This window comes from Leiobunum rupestre, chromosome 3 (genome assembly GCF_980474605.1).
Source record: "Leiobunum rupestre chromosome 3, qqLeiRupe1.1.hap1, whole genome shotgun sequence".
NCBI lineage: Eukaryota > Metazoa > Arthropoda > Arachnida > Opiliones > Sclerosomatidae > Leiobunum > Leiobunum rupestre.
The window spans coordinates 8,871,253-8,896,236 of NC_143386.1; the positions used below are offsets into that span (position 1 = coordinate 8,871,253).

General features: G+C 36.2%; 1 protein-coding gene across 8 annotated transcripts in view; it reads left to right on the forward strand.

Annotated features, from left to right (window-relative positions):
* Positions 1 to 24,984, forward strand: part of kcc (solute carrier family 12 member kcc) — a 276,301-nt gene that overhangs the window by 208,778 nt on the left and 42,539 nt on the right. The window contains exon 1 of one of the 8 annotated variants that reach the window (XM_090167744.1): positions 10,405 to 10,634. The exons of 6 other annotated variants lie outside the window; for them this stretch is intronic. In XM_090167744.1, the coding sequence (XP_090023870.1) occupies positions 10,586 to 10,634 (49 nt within the window). In that variant the 5' untranslated portion in view covers positions 10,405 to 10,585. Of the gene's footprint in view, positions 1 to 10,404; positions 10,635 to 21,492; positions 22,457 to 24,984 lie in introns of those variants that run through there. One more of the 8 variants, XM_090167743.1, reaches the window with a different exon arrangement.

Sequence of the window (24,984 nt, forward strand, 5' to 3'; positions counted from 1 at the left end):
TTCCACGCGCTCTTTAATATTTCAGCGTAAAAGGCTCGTGCGTTTTTTAATATTTCAGGGAGCACGCGCGAAATCGCTCGAGACCGTTTACGCTAAAATATCCAGACGCGCGTGGAACTTTTTATCAAGTTGAATAAGACATAAATAGAGTTTATGCTAGCGTCTATTACCAATAGCCGTTAATTTCTAGTGAATAGAATACATTTCCGTTAATTTCAAGTGAATAGTATTTAATGAAGACCAATTGATTATTAATTACGCTTAATTAGTTATTTAATTAGACCTCGTTTCCATATAGGTTAAGTCTAGATTTGGCTGATTATCAAATTGCGCTTTTGTGATGAACTGAAAATCGGATGGCCATTTTCCAATATGGCGGTGAAAATCCCAAAAAATTTTCAAGTTAAAAGTGACGTATTTGCGAGTGACAGGTCACTTCCTTGATTAACGACGCACCCCTCGAAAGATTAAATCCAATTTAATCATGATTATTTTTTGATTAAATTCAATTTCATCACGTTTAATCAATAATTAGATGGTTTAAATCTGATATAATTATGATTAAATGATTAAATCTGATTAAAATTATTAAATCATGATTGAAACGATTAAATCGTAATTATTATGATTAAATCGCGATTAGAAATTAGAACGAGAATCAAATTGATTATATTGGTGATTGGAACGAGCTGATAAGAATAATTTAATATGTGATTAGAATTATTATTTCGTATTTACCGCGCTCGATAAAATCTCGATTCGACCGATTATATTGATCAAATCTGATTAAAATGATTAAATCCAGATTAAATCTGATTAAATCCAGATTAAATCTGATTAAATCCTGATTAAAATGATTAAATCCTGATTAAAATGATTAAATCCTGATTAAAATGATTAAATCCTGATTAGAATGATTAAATCCTGATTAGAATGATTAAATCCTGATTAGAATGATTAAATCCTGATTAGAATAATTTAATCTCTTTTAAATCGTGATTAGATTTTTTAATCACGATTTCCCTGATTAAATCCTGATTAGAATGATTAAATCCTGATTAGAATAATTTAATCTCTTTTAAATCGTGATTAGATTTTTTAATCACGATTTCCCTGATTAAATCCTGATTAGAATGATTAAATCCTGATTAGAATAATTTAATCTCTTTTAAATCGTGATTAGATTTTTTAATCACGATTTCCCTGATTAAATCCTGATTAGAATGATTAAATCCTGATTAGAATAATTTAATTTCTTTTAAATCGTGATTAGATTTTTTAATCACGATTTCCCTGATTTAATCATTTTACTATGATTTAAGGCCGACTACATAAATCTTCGGTTTTCTCTGTCTTTCACTGGAAGTCGGCTGAATGCATGGCACACGTGTATTGCAGTCAGCCGACTTCCAGTGATAGACAGAGTAAACCGAAGATTTATGTAGTCGGCTTTTAAGACGCATCCAAAATGGAAGTGACCTGCCCCTAGCGTATTTGTCAATTGTCTGGTTTTCGGGGAATTTTAAGAGAGGTTTCGGACATCTTATTTAAAACCTTTTCCCCCTCCCCAACGTTTTAGTCTGTTCAAAATTTCAAATTGACAAGTTAAAATTATGAAAGATTTAATGAAGCAAAATTTAACCTTTAACGAGAAAACTGAATACTTCCTGTAATTTTATGATCTTTAGTCTTTTATAAATTATAATTTTTTATGTGATTTTACTTGAAATATTCGAACTCTAATTATCACCTTAAATTATCCAAAGACTAATATCAGGAATCCATACCTCTACTTGGAATGCTTATCACGGCAGATTTTGGTCTCGATGTCACAAACAACAACGTGAGAGGGGATTTTATCTCTCGTAAGCCGTCAGAGTGATCTTACCATACGCGATACGCCAAGATAAGCATTCCAAGTAGAGGTTTGGATTGTGTGCCTAACCATTATAACATTATCACTTGAAACCATTTCCGGGTTGCCACCTTTTTTTTCAGATTGAAATTACTTGACTTTCACAGGATTTGCCTGACCATCTCCGGAGATTTCCCCTAACCTATTTCATGTAATAATTCCCAACTTTTAATAATCAGTCAGGCTAATACCCAAGGCACCACCTTAGACCTAAGTCATCTAGCGACTTTTAAAGCCATTAATTCAGGTGGCCGGGTTACAATGCGTAGGAGGGTGGTGGCAAGCCCTGCACACCACACGAGCCAACAGCTCCCTACACTAACTATTACCGTTAACCTCTACACGTTTTTATGGAATGGGGAAACCGAAGAACTCGGGGGAAAACCCCTTTAACCAGTGGGGAGAGAACTTCAACTCTGTTGCGTAGCGTGAATTTCACGCTAAATTTAAGAATACGTTTAATATCTTGATAACAATTTCGTACTTTGAGGTCCGTGTGACAAGTATCTGGCTGGGGGACATCTTGTTTAATCCTGGCGTTGCGAAACAAATTGATGGAGCTTTTTCCCGGCGTGTGGTTGCTGCTGCCGTGGTGTCATCCCCTCTCCTCTTTTAATTGTTGGCTCATCAATCTGGACGCTTTTAATTAACTCTAAGAACTTATGCCTATTATCTCGCTGCTCGTTATTTCGTGCACCACAAGCCGCGCATCGCGGGAGGGAAGGTCGACGCCCTGTCACGCTTATTTCGAACACCAAAATATCTAGTATATTTTGTGGAAAGATAACTAGCACGAATTTACTTTAAATTGGGGCCGGTAATTTCGAATTTGGCCTGTTTACAGTTGCATTTCTAAGTTATATAATTTTCGAAAATACCGTCTATTGCATTATAATTCAGACTGATAATTAATTAATCATCATAGATAAGATTTTAAAACAGTTATCATCATTTATTGTAGTGAGGTATTCTTCGGTTTCCCCTTCTATAAAAACTTGTGGAGGTTAACGGTAATAGTTAGTGTAGGGAGCTGTTGGCTCGCGTGGAATGAATGGCTGGCCACCAAACTCCTACGCATTGTAACCGGGCCACCAGTCCTGAATTAATGGTTTTAAAAGTCGCTTGATGACTTAGGCGTAAGGTGGTGCCAAGGGTATTAGCCTAGCTGATTATTATTATTAAAATAATCCGAAATTCCCGTCGCCGATTTAACAGAACATCGTGCTTGTATTTTCCCGCCAATTGTACTAGATATTTTGCATTTCATAACCTGCAACTGACTATAATAGAAGCTGGTTTATTTTCGCTTGCTCCGGGATAATAATAATAATAAAAATCATGATTTGAACCTAGTTATTTAAAAAATGTTTTTTTTTAATAATTTGTTTTTTTTTTAATTAACTTAAAATTATTCCCAAATGTTTGTACATTTTCTTACCGAAATTATTATATTGATTTTATCTTTTTATCGATATAAAATGTCTAATATCAGTAAACATACTACAAAACATTAATAGTGTTACATTATTAATCAGATAAAACTAGTCTAGATTTTTAGTTTTACTTTTAGATTCGAAAAAATGAGGCGAAAATTCCGCTTTATTTAAATTTGCAAACAATATTAGACTAATCATGGAATTAAACCTTTTTTTTCCATGATAAATAGGGAAAATTTTCCGGGAAAAAGGCCTCGGTCATTTTGCGGAAAATTGTCCGACTTACAACACTAGAATTATCCGTGGGAAAACCTGGATATATCAGGAAAATCGGGTTGCCAATAGCTGTATAAACCCTGCATCCTCACAGCCACTTTCTCTCAGTATAAATATATAAATTTATACTTATAACAATAAAGGCTATCTCAACCTTGAAAATGGTGATTTTGACCTTTAAAATTGGAAAACTTGGTCATCCCTTTAGAAAATGTACGGAAAAGGATAAACATTTTAGTTATCATGGACTGAATTTAACGCAAAGAGAACGCCAGCCCTGCATAAAAACAGTATAGATAAGATTGGTTTTTCAGACCCAATTTTCTTACATATTGCGGTAACTTTCCACGCCATGTCTGATCTACATTTCGACGCTCTGAAGTCGGGACCGTTACCACCCTGTGACCTTTTAGCTCGACTTTTACTCGGGTCCGTCGCAACGCCGTCACGTACGAATAATCCTTTAAAGAAGCCTTAGAGAGCTATAAAGAAAACGAGATACTTGTCTCGAGTGAAGAATTCGTCGCTTTGCATACGGTTACGCAGGGACGGTGATCTTATCAAATCCCTCTGTTGCTTGTATAACCCGGCAACTCGGTTTAATATTCTTTTGGTATTTTCGTGGAATAATAAAAATATCTGGATGGTGGCGACGGCTTCGTGCGACTGCTTGTACTTTTCGTGATCAGAATCAAAAAGCCTTCTTCCTTTGCGGATTCCGTCGCCCACGTGCAATCGTTTCAAAATAAAGACCTCCTTTGCAACCACCTTCTAGGCTCTAGCTAGTCTCTTTTTCACCTTGGAACTTCAAAATAAATTGTTCGTTTCACTTCCTGATGTCTGCCTTTAAATAATAATCAGCTAGGCTAATTCCAAAGGGACCACCTTAGGCCTAAGTCATCAAGCGACTTTTGAAGCCTTTTTAATTCAGGTGGCTGGGTTACAATGCCATTATTGTGTATGACCTCATAGGATACGTAGGAGAATTGAAAATTAAAAAATTCCAAAATTATTTGTCATTTGTTTAACCTAGGAGCAACAAACTCAGCAGCTCCTAGTTGTTTAACTAGCTTAAACCAGACCTTAAAAGTAATAACCTAGCTTTAGTCGATTTGATTGCCAATTTTGGCCAAAAAAACGTGCCATGACAAATGCAGGGTGGCAACAATACCGGGAAAACTTGGAATTCCTGGAAAAGTCAGGGAATTTGAATACGGGTCTAATGTGTGGGGTCCCGGAGTGATTAGCACTTTCGCCTCGCAGCCAGAGGAGCCGGGTTCGATCCCAGATTGTGGCAATGGCTGAAAACTGGGAACAACCCCTTCCGCGTTGAGCTTGCAAGTTCTCTCCCCACTGGGTTAAGGGGTTTTCCCCCGAGCTCTTCGGTTTCCCTTTCCATAAAAACTTGTTGAGGTTAACGGTAATAGTTAGTGTAAGGAGCTGTTGGCTCGTGTGGCATGCAGGGCTTACCACCACCCTCCTACGCGTTGTAACCCGGCCACCTGAATTAATGGCTTTAAAAGTCGCTTGATGACTTGGGCCTAAGGTGGTGCCAAGGGTATTAGCCTAGCTGATTATTTAAAGTTGGGAAAATGTCATGGAATTTAATTTCGGTTACAAATTGTGAAATCTTTACTAAAATAAAGGGTAAGTAAATTTAAAGTATTTCCCGGAAAATGAATAATTAATTGTTTATTACAAAAACTACTTCTAACACTATTTTAGAAGATGTTTTGATTTACAACTATAAATAATTGTTCAACTCGGGAGAAATTAGGCCATAGAAAGTAACACGAAAAAATACTATATAAAATATTAGATAATTTAAAATTTCTACGCTGGCTCTATCTGTTAAGTCTTGAAGTATTTAATATAATATTTTAAAGCTATGCAATAAGTTTTGTGGTACCTTTTAAAATCTTATTTGTCTTTGATATTGAGACTAATGTTTACTTAAAGTTACGCAAATTAACCTTAAATGTTGAATTTCTTAAAGGTCTAGGTTTGCTTCTGCCGGTCCCCCTTTGAGATAACTTGCCTGAAAAGCAAATACCCTGGTGGTGGGCCAACATATTCATTGTAACATATTCAGCCATACCGGTTATAGCCACCTGGTTAAAACCGGATATATTAATATTAAAATTAAAATTCGATGGAAAAAATATTTTTATTTTAAATGAGCGACTTAAAAGAATTTTGAATTGTGATTATAAAGTGTCATAACTAAGTCCTGAATACATATTTTAATGAGAACTTCATTGGAAATTTAGATTAAAGAAATAAATATTGCATCATATCTGAAGTATATTATCTTACGAAATAAGTATCCTTGAGCCCACGCTGGTAATGTTATATAATCAGGGTTGGCATAGAACCAGCCTTACCGGTTATAGCCACCTGGTTAAATCCGGTTAGCGCCACTTGAAAAAATCAAGATTTTTGTGGCTTTTTTTTAAAAAAAATTACAATATGAATAATTTAGTAAATTAATAGTTTTTATTTAGAAATTTAGTTTATGTTTTGTTTCATATTTACCGGTTTACTTTTACCAGTTTTTCGGTAGGTTTAAAGTTCCAAAGTTCGCTGCCTCGCTTCTGTCGGTGCGTCATACACAAAAACTAGGGGGAATTTGCAGAGGAAATCAAAAGAATTCAGTTATTTTATATAGTTATTTCGCTTTATTTGTTTAGTTCCTTATTTACGACAATAACTGCAGACAATTTCTACTTACATAAGTAAAAGGCACTGTTTACATTTTAGCCGGATATAACTGAAAAAAACCCGCTTATAGCCAATTAAAACCACTGGTCTGGATTTTTTCAATAAAAGCCGGCTTTTTTCCAACCCTGCCTTTAAGGTACTTTATTGGTACACCCTATGTAAATATACCCTAGGTCTACATCAGCCTATCCATAGCGCCCCTACTGCATCTAATAATGTTCCGTCCGTGAAAAGATTTTGTATGGTAATCCTAGTATTTCCACTATTAGTAAATTAGGGGATTAAATTGGACATTTTAATTAGTATAACTTATAAATATTCCATTATACCCCAAAAAGAGGTTTAACTTTTTTAAACTTGATAATGGGAAAATTCGTAAGCATGACCAACTTTAAGAAACTTGGAAGGGAAAAAATAAACCCTTTTCTTTTCGACTGGAATGGCTTTCTCGCGCTCTGTCTGGACTGGGATTCCCGAAAATCCCTACGAATCGAAGGAGCCTTATTGGAAATTTTTTGTTAAGAGAGCTGGTAGCTGCCACAGTCAACAAAACCTGGCTTCCAAGCAAAGAGTATAAAAACTACGTAACCTAGAGATATAATAACGGTCGAAAGCAGTAAAGGAAGTTGTAGCAACCGGGGGGGAAGGCACTCAGTGAATTTGCACTTCAAATTTCGGTACCGCAGCGCCACTACGGCAGTATTTAGTACAATAAATAATAAAACCGGAGAAAAATGGCAGTTACGGTGTTGCGGAGGTGCTAAATTTGGCATTTTGGATATTTAATTGTCTAATATCTGTCAATTCAAAAAAGTGACAGTAATTGGTTACTGTTTCGTGATTTTTTTAGTTAGAATTTGTGGATTCGTTGTTTCGGTGTTTATTTTCAAAAAGTGAAGAATAAGGCGTTTGTTCTCTAACGTTGCCAAGTCCTAAAGGTAACCAATTCCTTAAGGAATTTTCAATAATGTTGAACTAAATTAAAATGATTGCCACTTAAAACTGCCGTAGTGGCGCTGCGGTACCGAAATTTGAAGTGCAAATTCACTGAGTGCCTTCCCCCCCGGTTGCTACAACTTCCTTTACTGCTTTCGACCGTCATTATATCTCTAGGTTACGTAGTTTTTATACTCTTTGTTCCAAGTATCAGCCTAACCCGACCGTTTGGGGGGTGGGTTTCCTTTTGGGTGTTTCGCGAATGAAACCAATTAAAAGGAAGGCTTAGAAATAAGCAGGAACAATTAAAAAGGGTAGCTTCGGAATCCATTTATAACGCTCTTTAAGAATCTCCCTCGGATCTTCTTCGGACAGTGTGGCGTTGGCAATATGTCTAATTAAGAAAATTTTCCTCTTTCCAACCAATTAAAAGGGGGGGGGGGGCAGAATCATTGAAACCGTATCAGAAGCAAGCGATACAATTCGCCGCTAGGAGGTGTTTGGTGCTGACTATCAGCCTTCCTCTCTCGCTAATGACGCCAGCGCCGAACCTCTTAATGATTCGACTTTTCGTCCGAAGAAAACTAAAGTAATCAGCGAACTTGCATAGCCCCAAAAAAAACAGCATTTTTTTGGCCTTATTTTTCTTTGACATTCTGTTGTTTATAACTCGCGTTTAATGGGTTTTTGCGGTTTAGAGTTTTTTCATGGGAAATCTTAAAAGCTTTTGTCGTTTTCTTCGGCGCGTTAAGCCTCGGGCTATTAACGGGAACGCGTACGCCTAGAGCACCTTCGACCAGGTAGATATTAAGGGAACTGACAAACAGTTTCGTTCAAACTCGGGTGGACAGTAGACCTTCGTGTAACTTGAAAATCCCCTAAAGGGTGGACAAGAATGGACTTTCGTTTTGCTATGGAAACCGATAATATTTTTGACAACTTAAATTTTATTTTCTCTACGGAAATTAACGTGTATTTACCCTTATTTGAACAAATTTACCCAATTTACGTATATTTACTCAAACTTACCCAATTTACGTATATTTACTCAAACTTACCCAATTTACGTATATTTACTCAAACTTACTTAATTTACGTATTTCTACCCAAACTTACCCAATTTACGTATTTCTACCCAAACTTACCCAATTTACGTATATTTACCCAAACTTACCCAATTTACGTATATTTACCCAAACTTACCCTATTAACGTATATTTACTCAAACTTATCCAATTTACGTATATTTACCCAAACTTACCCATTTATTTATTTATTTGGAAAAAAAAACAATATCTGCAAAGCCAAGAAGCTGACTTGTGCGCAGAAAAACAGATTACAAATTACACAATTAAAGTATATTTACTTAAATTAACATGTATTTACCAAAATATACCCAACTTAACTATATTTACCTAAATTGGCATGTATTTATCAAAATTTACACATTTTCTGAATTATGTTTCAAATTAATTAAATTATGGATAAATATTCAAAGGGGGGGGGGGGGACCCTTGAAATCTTGGACTTTCCCATGTTAATTTCCGTAGAGAAAATCAGGTTTTAAGTTGTCAAAAACATTTTCGGTTGCCATGGCAAAATGAAAGCACAATCTTGTCCACCCTTTTCGGGATTTTCAAGGTTTACTTACCACCCGAGTTTGGACGAAATCGGAGATAAACACCTCGGTTAGTGAGCCAAAATAAAGCGCCTAGGAGGAACTTCTGATTAGCTTAAAGCAAGCCTAACGTTAGTGCTATGGTAGTGGCTTTCGGAAATTGTCTACTCAATCAGAAATACGTGCTACATTAGCTCGGAGATAATCACGTGACAGAGTAGATATATTTTAAACCTCTGCCATCAGAGGACGCGTTATCATTTGGAAATGCGCGTTTACCATTTGAGTGTACTATCCCTGATTTGTTGGTCTAAGTTGACGTGAACGAAACGTTTCAATAGCATTGCGGACGCGTGAATAACACGTTGGTAAAAATGAGCTGAATATATCAGGTCTACATATGATTAATATTTGAGTGGTCGAGGGGGTAGCCACTTATTAAGAAATTGTACGCCAGATTTCTGATTTCCAAATATTTCCGATATGTCTTCAATATTTCTGTTTATTTTCTAGAATTCCAACATTTCTTTGGATTTCCCGATTTCCAGAAATATCGGAAATATTTCCGTTTATTTCTATAGATTTCCAACATTCCTTGAATTTCTCGAGATTTCTAATAACTCTTTGGATTTCTCTAGATTCCTAATATTTCTAGATTTCCAGAAATATCTAAAATATTTCTAATATTTCTCCTGTATTTCTAGATTTCCGGAAATAATTATTTCGATTTATCACTATTTGTACACCAAATTTCTTAAGTGACTGCCCCCTCGAATTTGGCGATACAAACGGCGCTCTTTTTTTTTTTTGACATCCACACATCGGTGTCGACCCAAGGCCTTAAACGCCAGCACACAATAACTGATTAATCAGGGCGAGATATGTGTAACGGGCACGCCAACGGGGGGATACGTGGGGACAGGGGTGAGGACACCCGTGGCGGAAGTATTCCGACCACCCTTTGGGATATTGGTGGTCGTCCTCACACGGCCATCCACAAACTCTGCCTCCCGGACGCCTGGGATTACAGGAGTGAGCCACTACTCCCGGCACAAACGGCGCTCTAAACGAATCAAGATTCTGGTCTGGCAATAAATTCCTAACTGCTGTCTATAAACAGAAGTATACCCTAGCCAATTTTAAAACGAGGTTCTGACGTCATTATTTAGGTCTATGAAATATTATTACTCGAAAGATCCATTACGTCCGTCGGTAGATGGTAATTTGGTCTACAGACGGTGATTAAATTTTGAAGCGGTTAAAAAACTGATAAGCGAGTAGAAATTAAAAACATGACGAACGTGCTACCCCAATATTTTCTTCTTCGGTCCTATTTTTAAACCACCCCCACCGTACCTTTTAAAAAAATCTAGCGTGGTAGAGGTATCATGGAGAGGATATTTTTTAGTGGGAAAAACTCTGAAATTTTCCATTCGTCCGTTTCTTCCGACAACAAACTAACAGTCGGCGTCAGTGTCGAACTATTTCTGGAAGCACAAGCCGTCTGCCGATCGCTTCCTATAGTGTTTGACTTATAAGCCCTTGAAATATTTCCTCGGAAGGGTTTGCCGAAGACCCGCGACCCTTTCGAGCCGTCGTTTCGAGCAACTATAGCCCGCTGCTAATAAGTGGGGATTTTAGTCGGAAGTGTGTTAATTAACACGCCGGAAGAATATTGTGGACATGATTAGACGAAAGCTGAGCGGTCGCTTCAGCAGCACGCCGGTAGTCGGTGAGTTCTTCCGTTTCATTTCAATTCGGGAAACATGTACGAGTGTTTGTTTCGTGGCTTTGATTAGTCGGAGGCTTCGCTTGGGTATTTTCGGGGGTGTAAAATGTTTTTGAAGCCCTTTCTTAAGATTTTTGAAAAGTTCCTCCTTTATAGTCTTACTTGAAAAATTAATTGTTATGAAGTAAATTTTTTTTTTAAATTGCTGGTATATTGGACTCTTTTGATATAGTTGTTTTAACAGAAAATGACTATAAACCGAGGGGTCGGACACTTGCCATTATTTTGTACGGGATTTCAGGATTTCGTAGAGATTTTGGCGATTTTATCATTAATTTTTGAAGTGATTTTGGGATTTCAGTGTTAATTTACCATAGAGAGAGTTAAAAGATTTTGCGATTTTAGACAAAGTGTACGGGATTTTGGTAAATGTCTGACCCCTCGCTATAAACAATTGGAAATATGTTATTCAGTTTTTAAAATATTCCGTTATATCACTTAAATTATTAAGAGTTAGGAAATTTAAATTGTTTTTATTACCGGGTTATCCTAGTATGGTTTAAGCGTCCTCAAACGTAAAACTCTTAGGCCTCTACTGCGGTTAGTAATAATGCCCAGTTTTAAGCCCGAACGTTTAATCCGGTTTAATCTGGGTTTCCATCTGTTTGAATTATCATTACTAACTTTAAAGATTTAAAAGAACCCGTATTGCAAATAAACGTAATGCTATTTTTAGCTGTTTAAAACACTGTCACCTACATAAAATTATTCCAAAGGAATTTCTGCGTTAAAATTAAGATAAGGAGCAGTTTACTCGCAATACGCTATGAACTTTACTACTGTGAGGACCAATATTTCTACGATATTTATTACCCCCTCTGCGCAACTTATATTTATTTCCAACTGTGATGGATAGATGGCGACACTTAACCCAATTCTGAAAGGTTTATCTTATTTTCGAAAAACTAGTTTACTTTAATAGGGACTTGGCAGCATAACCTTTGTCTATGGCCGCTATGCTGGTATGCTTTTTTCCCCAATTAGAAAAAGCATGGGTGACTTATTAATAGTGTTGTAAATCGGAAAATTTCCTGGAAAATGACCGAGGCCGTTTTTCCGGAAAATATTCGCATTTTTCCGAAAGAAAGTCAATATATTATTTGCAAATTTCAACAAAGCGGCATTTTCGCCTCATTTTTTCTAATCTAAAAGTAAAACTAAACCTCTAGACTAGTTTAAACTGACTAACAATGTAACGGAGGAAAAGCATCTAAATAAAAATAAAGTATCGCTCTATTTGTTCGTTGGTGTAATACAAATTTTGAGGCCTAATTTAGAGTTTAATTATCACGTCATTGTTCAATATTATTCGAACACGCATAGTTTAGTTAAAATGTATCAAATGATAATTAACCTTAACCCTATTTTAAATACTTGGCATCTTGAGATGGTTCATCACTGCAACTCATGGTTTCACCCCTATGATTACTAGACCATAAAGCTGTTTTTTTTTCATTTTATAAACTAATTAATGGTGTCACCCCTTCTGTGGGTTATTCCCAAACCCCTATGAAGCTTCCCAGTAATAGGGTTCAATCGAAAACCTGTACCAGCATTACTTAAGTAAATATCGCGTCCTATTTCGACCGCTTAAACCATTTTCTCGTCGAATTGTCGAAATGTTTAACAAAGGTATCTTCGGAGAATAAACGTGGGAATTTTCCACGCAGTTGAAATGGCGGCTAGAGATTATAGGATCAACAATTGTTATCTTAATTTCCAATTTTATCGCGTGTGGCGAAGACTTGTTGACGACGGTTATCGGCGTAGGTAAGTCTTAAGACTGGAACGGGTGGGGTTTGGAACACGACAGGAGGAGGCCAGGAATTAGTTCTACCGTTAATTGCGGAATATCTGTCGTGGTTCCCATCCGCGGCCACGCTCCCGTTGTTCGCTTTGACGCCAAATCCTTGTCCGCCCGACGTCGTTACTTGTCAAATCCGTAACCTCGCCATATATTGGCCGAGTCGCTCCGGGATGTCGACGCGGAATTTCGAACCCTTGGCGATAGTTGGCCCACTGGGTCCATCGCTATTGGGGCATGTTTGCTATAGAGGTCTTCTAAATTATAGCGCTTTAAATCGTAGCGCCTATTTCCATGACATGACGCGTGCACTCGCTAAACTTTAATGATAGAAATCCGTGTATAAACACGCCGTATGAAATGGAGTATTTTCGGAGTTAAAAGTAAACGAAGCTTTTCAACACGTTTGAATGTCAAAGGTAATTTCACGGAAATTATCGCCAACGTACCAGGGGGACCATGACCGGCCCGGGTTTCAATGACCACAGTTATTCACCCAAAATTATTTCTGTAGCATCGATATATTTAGATCAGCTTGTTTCTATCGATTTTTAGATAAAACTAACTAGGCCATGAACTAAAACTAAACCTTTGGAAATCGGTACTTAGAGAGCAGTCTATATCAGTTCAGGATCGGTATTAAACGGGTCTTAAGGTGGGAATAAACTTTATTGGTGGGGAAGAACGCTTTGAGACATAAATATAGGCCTTGCACGCTAGATAATTAAGTCAAAATTGGGATAAATAGATGTTATTTCAACGTTATGTAGACAACCGGGTTGCCACTGTTATGATTTTTTTAATAAAAATCAAATCAATAATTTGTTTTTAATTTTAAATCGCATTTTTTTAGTTTATTTTATTGAATTTATTGATTTTTATACAATTAATGCATGGACAGTAAATTAAGAGGACAGATTTTCGATACCCTTCCACGGTGCATTTTATTTCTCCCCGCGTATCAATCAGCTCGAGAGACTGAGTGAGTGCAAGGTCGTTTGTACCACGTGATCTTAAAATTTCAAAATGGGAATCTAATGCGGTTGATATTGTTACGTAATTTTTGCGTTTTATATTTTAGTAATATTTAACTTTGGTTTTTTAATTCAATAAAAACTATCAACTGATATTTAGTATATCATATTTAATCTATAAAAACGTGAAAAAATACCTTTTGGAGTAAAAATGTACTTACGTTGTTAGTGTTTATCTTAGAGATACTTGTTTTTCAAATAACCTTGGACGACTCCCTTAGTGTGATGGGTTTACGGGGGCTAAAAACCAGGCTTTTTACCGATCCTCTAAAATCTACTATCCATGATTAATGTCTTTTTCCCTTTATAATTAACGGATATTTTACTTTTGTGAGTTAGCTAATCTTGAATGAAATTAAACTTTAATTAAATTAATTAATATTTTAGTTTGCTCATATTTTCTATTTTAATTTGATTAAGCTAACCTATTTTTAGCCATCGTTTTATTCCGGCATTGAAATACATTGCGATTTAAATCGATGATTTTAAAAAAATCTGGATTTATATCTTGATTTTAATCAAAATTTAAATCTGATTTAAATCGCCAACCCTGGTAGGCCAAATCAAAACTTCATTTCTAAGTAATATTCTGTTAGTTTTTGTTCTTTCGGCTTCCATTCTTTGAAAGAATTGTTTAAGTTTTTCGTTTCTTTTAACGATTTTATCAAAATGCCATCAAATAAGGCGATTTACTTAGTTATATTTTGATTTCAAAGGATGATTTGGTTTTATTCTACTAGAATATAAACTAAGCATATTTAAAGATGCGTTTTATTCTTAGAAAAAGATCTTCCTAAGTACACTTTAATAAAAGTTTCGTATTACGCGAAAAAACATTGTGGGTTTCTATATTTTAATATTACATTTTCGTATTGTTTTTAAAACCTTTGAAAGTATTCGGGCTTCAATACTTTTAAAAACCGTTCTCTTTATTGAAAATTGTTTATTTATGCTTAAGATGACTATAATGTTGAGACCATTTTCATCGTTTCTTAAAATCCGTCATCTCCTCATTTTAAAATTAAATAAAATAGACCCAGTATCTTATTGGTTCCCTATAAATAGTCTTTCGACGCAATGGACCAAGAGGGGAGAGGTTTCCATTAGCCCCAATTATTAGTGCATTCAAAATCTTCTCAACAGTTATTCCCTTTAAATATATACTTTCTTAATAAGACTAACATCGTAAGTAACATAATAACAATAAGTATGACACTTCCTATTGCTTTAATGCTAATTTTCTACCGAACCTTTTTTCTGCTCTGATACTCTCTTCGAGCTGTAACTTGGACTCGCGACTTACCGTTTTGGATGCCTACGTTTTGATAAAAATTAAGCCTAATATCGGAGAGCTTGTTCTGGAGTCGTGAGGGGCTTTGGCTTTGTTTTGAAGCCCGCGTGCGAATCATGCGTGATAAAGAAGAAGAAACCACATATGGACTGTGCAAAGGATGATAAAATACGCGAATAAGTAGATAAGTCCATAATGTAATGGACTAATCTACGTATTTGCGTATTTTATCATAAAAAACATGAGCTCGTGGCGCCGAGAAAAACGTTTTTAATTTTTATCATTTTAGCCTAATATTCAGCCTATCTATCGGAAACCAGATATTTCGGCTTTGCGGAAGTCTCGCATATTTTAGACACTAGAGGGCTCTGTGAGAAAACATCTTGATTACGCAATAACTATGAAAATCAGTTTGGTTGTAAATCTCGTTAATTGTCATACTTAATGTTATGTTACGTTACTTATGCCAACATTAATAAATTAATTTAAGTTGGTCTTTGAAAACTATAGAGATCCCGTATCGTTTAATTAAGCTAACGATAACTACAAACGCCACTTTACATCAAACTAAAAGGTCATGCTAAGTAAAAACTGTTAAAAAATCAAAATCGGATAACGTAGAGAAAAAATAAAGAATTCTAAGATAAGACCGTATTGGCAGAATTTTAATTTGGAGAGGCTCAATTTTTTCGTCTTCATTATTTACGCGGATAGTTGGGTAGGAATTGTGGAAATAGGTCTCTAGAATTTCTCGATTAAGTCGGGGGTGAGAAAGGGTTAAGAGCTTCCACTCCCCCATTTTTTTTTGGCTCTTACCCAGAGCCATCTTGATTCGGATAGTTATAGATTGTTGGGGGTAAAAAAAATATGAAAGGTTCGGGTGCCGGAAGATTCCGAGGAATGGTTTGGGGGGATGGATGGGCTTCCTGCCCTCCCCTCTGGCGTGTAATAAGAGCGAGCGAGTGAAAATGGATTGGGATCGAGCCCTTCTTTTTCGGGGAACGGATTTTGATCGGAGGCTGTGGCCCTCTGCGCCGGAATCTAAATTCGTCGAGCCGTGAAATTGGAATTTCATTAGATGATAAACGGCACCATTAGTTTTGTTTCCAGCATTTATAAAGAACGCTCTCCCCTCTAGCGTTGTTCGTTGTCTTAAACTTGTTTTACATAGTATCACCTCCTCCCATCCCATCCCAGCCTGATGTATGATCACAAAAGAATTCAATTTCCAATTTCAAAGAATAAAGCTTATTGCTTGCAGGATGAAAATTTATAGTTTTCTTTCTTTTAAATTAATCTTTGCGTTTACCTGGTTGTACGATGCTTTGGGGAATTTTTATTACTTGTATTCTATTTTATAACTAAATGTCACTACTAAATTATAGCGTGCGTTACGGTTAGTTATTTAAATTTTTCATGAGGACTCGATTTTTACAAAGTAAATAGCTTTTTTTTTAGGTTTTGGAAATTTAATTCGTGAGGTGTCGAAGGGGTTAGCACTTTCGCCTCTCAGCTAGAGGAGGCGGGTTCGATCCCAGCTTGTGGCACTGGGTGAAAACTTAATTGGAACCCCTCATCTGCGTTGAGTTTGCAAATTCTCTCCCGACTGTTTAAAGGTGTTTTCCCTCAACATTTTGGGTTTTCCCTTTCCATAAAAACTTGTCAAGGTTAACGGTAATAGTGAGTGTAGGGAGCTGTTGGCTCGCGTGGCATGAAGGGCTTGCCACCACCCTCCTACGCATTGTAACCCGGCCACCTGAATTAATGGCTTTAAAAGTCGCTTGATGACTTGGGCCTAGGGTGGTGCCTTGGGTGTTAGCCTAGCTGATAATGACTTTCATAAAGCAGTAGTTATGTACACTGGATGTTGATGTATTGACCATTTTGACCCTTTCTTGTCAGGATTGTGCATACTATTCTGGCTGAGGGGTAGAAATCTCGTACACTCTACAGAAAAATGAGTTTTGAAATTTTAAAATAAACCTTAAAATTGTGCTCTGAAATTTCAAATCTGTTTTTGATTTCTGAAATCACTTTGAGATTGAAAAAACCGTACGCAAAATTGGCGATTGTTGGAACCCATAATCCTGACGCTTTAATTCCCATTTTAAATTTAAATGTAATTACTGGTTTAATATGGATTTAAAGAGTCAGAGGGTGAAGATATCCTTGTGAAGACTAGCTTCCCCTACGTCATAATGTTGTCTGCTGCATCGTAGTAGTGGTAGTTGAGACCTTAAAACAGACGACAATGTCTTAAGGAGTATGTTTAGTAAACGTTACCTGCGTACCAGAACGAAAAACTCAATTTATTGTACGAAATTCCAAATGAAAAATGCCCACTACATTCAATTATATACCAACTTTTTGAAATTTATTTTAAGCTAGCAGGGTGACCAGACTTCCTATATTTTCCTAACTTTTCCTATACTTTTAATGACTCCTATAAATTCCTTTATTTTCACCTATTTACCTATAATTTCCTATAATTTCACGCTCTTTTGAAAATTAAACAACCTTTTTTGTACGTGTCATAGAACATCTAGTTTTAACACTGCCAATTTCGAACAAAATCTTGAAATGTACCGCAGGGCTCCCAGCGAACCTATAATACCTATATTTACCTATAATTCTGAAATGGTCCTATAAAAACCTATAATTCCTTTTTTTATCCTATATTTTTAACATTTTAAAATTCTACTAAGACAGTTTGAAAAAATTTCGGATTGTTTACGGTTTTTTTTATAAATTTTTGCCAAAAGTTTTATTTGAAAATGGCAGATTATCTGATCAAAAACTCCCAATCTCCAAAAATATCTTTAAAAATTTGCAATTTCTAAAACCGAGTGAAATCAAGAAGCCTATAGCTTAGAGAGATGCGTAAGAGCGGAAAAATCTCTACCATTTGATGTTGATGTAAAGTTTTACAGTAATTCAGTCGATGATTTTAAACTACCACAATTGGAAGGGTTAAAAATTGACGAATCTCAGCGGATCGACCACTTTTGGCGTGAGGTAGGAAGAATTGAAACAAGTGTGGGACACATAAAATATGCTAGCATTTTAAAAGTGGTCCAGGCTGCTTTGTATTCCAAAAATGCAAAAATGTGATACTTTTAGTCATAATTTTGTGATATTGTTTTATTAAAGTTTAAGTATCCGTGAATTTTCATCCTATAAAAACCTATATATTGATAATTTTTTACCTGTATTTAACCTATATTTTAGGGATTCCAAACCTATAATACCTATAATTTTTTAAAGGGTATTGGCTGGTACCGGCATTGTAAATCTGATAAGTGATCCCACTAATCAAGATAAGTGTACCAAAAGTTATCAATATTCTAGGTGATTCGAGTCAAAGAATACGGATATGCAATAATCTTATTATTTTTCCTATATTTTCCAATTTAATGTCCTATAATTTCATAAAATTCGCCGGTTTAGTTTCCTATATTTTCAAGGCCTTTCCCTAGTCACCCTGAGCTAGTTGTTTTTTAATTTTTCAAAATCGACAAAAATCATTTTTGATTTTATATCACACGTCTAGAATCGAGGCGAATGGAGTAATTAAGATTTGAATTTAAATATCAAAAGGTACAATTTAAAAGTAATATTGAACGTTTAATTAACAACGGAAACGGAAGGCCATTCTATTCGGTGGCACGTAAGGCTTAAAACAATAGCGATCTGACCACAATAGACAAAGAAATGTCTGGAAAAAGAAGTGACTTTCCGGTGGTTTGCGTCTCTGGCAAATCTGGGTTTTCGCTGACCATCGAGTTGACCTTTTGACCTTCTCCGCTTTCTTTCGCCGGAGCTTTCGGGGCTGGTCTCACGTACCTCTATTAGGCCTAGCTGTCGCTTCGATCCCCGGGCCTGCCGAACGTGATGTAACAAACGAAAATTCTCGAATTTCTTTGCTTTTATTGGATTATCCGAGGACCTTCTTCGGCTGCCTATTCCATTGGCCGGTTATTTTTAGTTTTGCCAATTCGAATCAAATCGTCCCGATACAGTCATTGCCCCTGGAAGTTTACCGACCTTTCGTACATTAATGTTCCGCGTGTGGAACCACTGGAATTTTTTGGGCTAAAGAATAGACTGGATTTATATTCGAAGGTATTTTCATCTACGGAGGGAAATTGGTAGATTTCCAAACATAACATTACCCCTGTTAGCTAACCGATTTCCCTTACACCGGGGCGCTGCGTGTGGAACACTTCTACAGGCGGTTGTAGACCAAATTTAGACCAAATGTTTGCTTTTTTTTCCGTTGCTTTTTTGAACTGTTTTCAGGGGTTGCCACGGTACCTGGAAAACGTGGAATTCCCGTAAAAACTAGGGAATTTTAATATGGGTATAAATTCAGGGAAAAGTCGGGGAATTTTAAAAATTGTGATAGTAATCAGGGAAATGCTAGGGAATTTAATTTCGGTTGCAAATAGGAAACGTTTCCTAAAATATAGGTTATAAAAATACAATTTTGGCACAAAATAAGTCGGGAAATCTCCAGAAATGGTCAGGATAAACCTGGAAAAGTCAAGAAATTTTATTGTGAAAAAAAACTGTGGCAACCCTGTTTTTACTTAAAAATAATTATAAGGAAATAATTTAAAGCAAAGCGTAGATAAATGAAGCTATAGTAGATTTATAGTTCATTCTCTTGAGCTCTCAGGGGAGATACTAGAAAGCTAAAACCTTGATATATTTTCAGGGTGGCGCGGTCTAAAAATAACCCTTGAATTGCCGTTATCTCTCCCGTTTTCCCTCGCTTCTGCCCTTGATTCGAACTAGCGTCCTTTTTTTTTTCGTTCCTTTCGTGGAAAATTCCTCCTGGATTTTTTGATATAAAAGCCAAGTAAATGTAAAAGGTTTCTTTATTTTCGCCCATACACAGGTTTGCACTGTGCGCTGTTATATATAACAAAATAGTAAATAGTATATTTCAATATAACGTTTATAGACTGAATGAAATTGGAAGTGAAAATTCAGTATGCAAACGGTTCGTTTAAATTTAGGAAGGAATAAAAACCTTTTAATATTTGTTTGAGCTGATAAGATTTTTAAGTAGATAATTAATATTCGCATAGTAAGTTTTTAGAGGGGTATAATTTTTTGTCGGATTAAATTATGAGGTTTTGCTACTACAACCTAACTTGATGATGCTTAACCTCTGTATTATATATTTTTTCAATGAAACTGGGTTTAATAATCAGCTAGGCTAATACCCAAGGCACCACCTTAGGCCTAAGTCATCATGCGACTTTTGAAGCCCTTAATCAGGTGGCCGGGTTACAATGCGTAGGAGGGTGGTAGCAAGCCCTGCATGCCACGAGATCGAGCCAACAGCTCCCTACACTAACTATTACCGTTAACCGCGACAAGTTTTTATGGAAGGGGAAACCGAAGAACTCGGGGGAAAACCCCTTAAACCAGTGGGGCGAGAACTTGCAAACTCAACGCAGGAGTTGTTCCGAGTTTTCACCCAGTAATAGATGTTTCTATAAAATAAAATGAATACAAAACAAAAAATAGGATGTTTCCTAATCGTCACAGCCTCTTACTTCTACAGTCGCGAGGAAAGGTCAGGGAATTAAATTTTATCTTGACACTTTTTGGAGGTAATTTTACTTCAAGATAAATTCTATGATTATCATTTAGTTCCTTGAAAGTTGGGCCAATTTTTTTCGACATTGCACTAACCTTTCACTGAAATACAATTCCATTTAAATATAACTTCTGATAAAAGTACACTATAAAATAAAAAAAATTGACCTATCAAAAGTCAGGGGAAATCTCTCAAAATGGTCAGGGTATACTCGGGAAATTTGAATCTCAATTTGTTGGCAACCCTGTAATAAAACCGGGTTTTGTGACGTAATACCATTATTTTTTACTTTTTCATTTTAATTTAAAGAAACATCAATTAACATACTCGACATTACTTTTAAAAATACGTCATGGTACGATAAAGTGTGGCTCACAATATTTATAAATATTTTCAAAACATAATCTGCAAAATATGGTTTATAACATATGTAACATAATTTCTCATAAGTGTGCGATAAATAATTTTTTCTCAATGAGACCTTGTTGCAAGGATATGACGTAATTGACGTCACTTCCCTATCGATGACTGTTTATCGTCATCCAAACTATTTCTGGCAGGGAGGGAAGGAAGTTATAACTAGTTTGACGCGACGTTAGTCCGTATTTTCTTTGGTGGCTGTGAAACAAGGTCTCATTTTAATTCTTATTACAGATGTTAAACAGAGGCACACTTATGAGTAATTGTTACGTATGATAACATCCATGGTTTGGCGACCGTTAAGCTCGCGAAGGTACTTAGAAACTTATCACGTAATATAATTAATAAACTCCTGACACAAAAATTATTTACGTAAAACAAAATGGTAAAAATATTATCAATAGTACATAAGCGTGTACGTGAAATTTATATAGGATATATTTTTTTGTAGCATCTGTTCTGTTGCATGCTTTTGGAGGATGACTACAGTACATGCCTAACATTACGCTCACGTTGATGTCGGTTATGCGTGTTTTGGGGGGGGGGGATGTAGAGCCATCGGTGCGCGCGCATGCTACGTCGATCCCCCTCCTTTTGCCGGTTCGGCATAGCAGGTTTCTGTAGGAGCTGAGCTGGCAACAGCGCGCGTTGATCGATCCCCCTGGTTTCGGCTCTTCCCCGCATGACCCGTACGGAGGAGCTATCCGTGTCGTCGCGGCTGCAGCCACTCTTTCGCCGAGCAGTCTGGTCCGCGAAACAGCGACGGATCGAGTCCGACGTCGCGCGACTGAAATCACTTCTCTCTGTCCACTCCGCGACGGTCGGCTTTTAAACGGACCTTTAAACCGCGACCCCCTGCCCCCCTTTGTTGGTGGAAAGTCGCTTCTTCCTGGTCGCTTTGTTCGACGCTCGAAATCGCGGCGTATTCGAAGGTTAGGCTTAGGCGGTTAGGCTTAGCGTGTTTCGGGTCGACATCCGACGCGAAATGCTCCGATCTTCCCCGCAACTCACGACGCGACTCGATTCTTCCAACTCTGCGGTTTGGAAAGCGCCCGAACCGCGGCAGCCGCACTCCGACGTTGTGCTCAATCCTTGAGGAGAAACTCGACGTTTTACGCCTAACCGAGGCTTAGCCAAAATACGGATTTTTCCGTTCAAATTATTTTTATCTCTCTTCTCCTCTCTCTCTCGCGCGCGCGCGGGTTGAGAGTATAGTATATAGTAGCGTTTACGCTCCGGACTTCTTAGGAGGATCCCCTTTATTTAAGAGGATCCGGTTCTATAGACTTCCGATCCGGAAATCCGGAAAACTTTGATCGCTTCTGACCGGTGGGGTTTCTGGCGTCTTTGTTAAAAAGTTATCGAGTTATTAAAATTTTAATAAATTTTCTCTCGTTGTTATTCAAAGAAATTTAAGACAATCGTTGACGTTTTGCGCGCTTAAAACTGTTTAAAAAAACGCGGAAATAATTAAAGAAATGACGATGGAGAACTCTGGAAAATTCGAAGTGACCCAAGTCCAAACTCCGGTGGATTCTGGACTGGCTCAAACTCCAGTTTCGGACAAGGATCAAGAGAATGCGGTCACTGAAAGGCTACTACCAGGTCTGACCCACTTTTCATTGTGATCGTATGAGGAAACTAGACCCTAGCCGATTTTCTTAATTACCTCCGTGTCCTTAGCACTCCTACTAAAATATTAATCTATCATTGTATTTACGTCATTTTTGCTCGTACCTTACTCCACTCACGCGAACAATTAAAAACTTAAGACGTACGTGGTCAACATACGATGGGCACTATCTTCCTATTGATTAAAACGGTCCCCTTCTACGGGACAGGGGGGGGGGGGTCCAGGGCGTGAATTAAGTCAGTTACGCTATGTCGACTGTATATTCAGTTTCGACCTTTTTAGGTTATACCATGTATTAGTTCAACTAAACTAATTTAGGTATGGGTTTGTATGGTTTATTTGACGTAGAGGAATGGATAAAATTAGACTTACGTGATTGTGATTCCAGCTGAATTGATAAAACCGCGTGGTTTTTTTTTTGGTACCAGGCGGGACTTTCCAACAGTTGGCGGTTACTCTTATCTTTAAACAAATATTTAATTTACTCTTATGGCCATTTTGACGGTTATGAGATAGTCTCTGCTTAGTTAATGCTGAAGTTGCGAAGTATACAACCTCCACACTACTTTTTTAATTTTTGAAACTAGGTCAAGATAATCGGGTAATTTAAAAACACCCAAGTTCATTAAATTTGAAATCAATTTGATGCATTAATCATAGTTATAATTTTTTTAATTTAACTTTAATTTAATATATATTTATTTAGTATTATCATGAAAGTTTATTATTTAATATTGTATATTTTTTATTGCATAAGTCAATGTTTAAGATTTTAGTAATTTGAGTTTAAGTTTTTGGTAGAAGTTACCAAGCTAGAAACGAAACAGATAATATTTTAAGTTTTTCTTTGGTCGATTAACATGTTTGTTTTGAAATTTATATAAATAGGATTACAATTTAGTATTAATTTATTATTTTTAGTATTTATTATTTTTAGTATTTATTATTTTTAGTATTTAGTATTTATTATTTATTATTTTTAGTATTTATTATTTTTAGTATTTAGTATTTAGTATTTTTAGTATTTAGTATTAATTTATTTTAGCACAAGTAAATTTAAATTTTAGTAATTTGGGTTTGAACTAAAGTTGTTTCATACAGACGTATTAAAGTTAAAAAATATTTAACAATTATAGCTGTCATAAATAACTCATAAGAAGTCCATTATCATAATCCCGAAGCCTAATTAAAACTTAACCTCGTCAATTTCTGAACATCTCATCCAATTTCATAAGGCTTTCTTCACTGGAAAGATCCTTGGGCGGAATGAAAGAAAATACATTTTTAGAAACTCTTCGGAAATGAGTGCACTTCCGTATCCCTTGTCGCATCAAGTCCGCGGTGACGAATTCGTTGGAGGAGGAGGGGGGCTAGCTCTCTATCTCTCCAGTTCCCCAAACTTAATATTCCGTTTCGTGCCTCCCGGTGCTTGGTGCTCGAGATGCGCTACGACCCAATTTAAAGATTTAAAAGCGCATAGGTAAAAGTTCAATTACCCATTGAAGGTTTAATTCCCACAACCCCCGATATACAATTGCCAGTAAATCTTTTTTTCCAATCTTATTATTCGGAATTTTTTAAATAACATCCAGAATTAGTTTTCTTAAGCTTCCTTTTTTTGCGTAGTTTTCTTAGTTTTTCTTGGAAGATCATTTTTAGATGCTAGTTTCTCATTCCCTTTTGAAATTTTAAGCGCGTTTAGTACTTAATCTTGTCAATATTAACGTTTTAAATTTATCAATACTAGTTTCGTTTCAATTGATCCTATTCGTTGTTATTTTAGAGCGTTTTATACCAATTTATAAGAGCGTTTTATACCAAATTTCTTCAAATTTAGTACTTAATTTTGACAATATTAAAGTTTTAAATTTATCAATAATTCTAGTTTCATTTAAATTTATCAATGATTCTAGTTTCGTTTAAATTTATCCTATTCGTTGTTATTTTAAGAGCGCTTTTTACGAATTTCCTAACAAGGAGACGACCCGAGGTGTTACACCCCGATTTTGTTCAAACTCGGGGGATGGGTAGACCATGTAACTTGAAAAATCCTAATGGGAATTTATTCAATGGGTAACGGTTTTGCCATGGCAACCAAAAATGTTTTTGAGAACATAAAATTGAAAATTTTCCTATTTAAGCCATATCGGTTCATTTTCACCCATTTGGTTCAAATTGATCAAAATGGGATCAATTTTAATTTTTTTTGTCAATTTTTAAATTTTTAAATTTTTTAAAATCTTTCACAATCAGTCCAAATCCCATGTTATTTTCAATGGGAAAATTTCCATTAAAATTTCCATTTTATGTTGTCAAAAACATTTTTCGTTGCCATGGTAAAACCGTTGCCCATGGAATAAATTCCCTTTAGGATTTTTCAAGTTACACGAAGGTCTACCAATCAACCGAGTTTGAACAAAATCGGTGTGTAACACCTCGGGTCGTCTCCTTGTTAGTTAATATTGACAAGATTAAGTGATAAACTAACAAGGAGAGTACC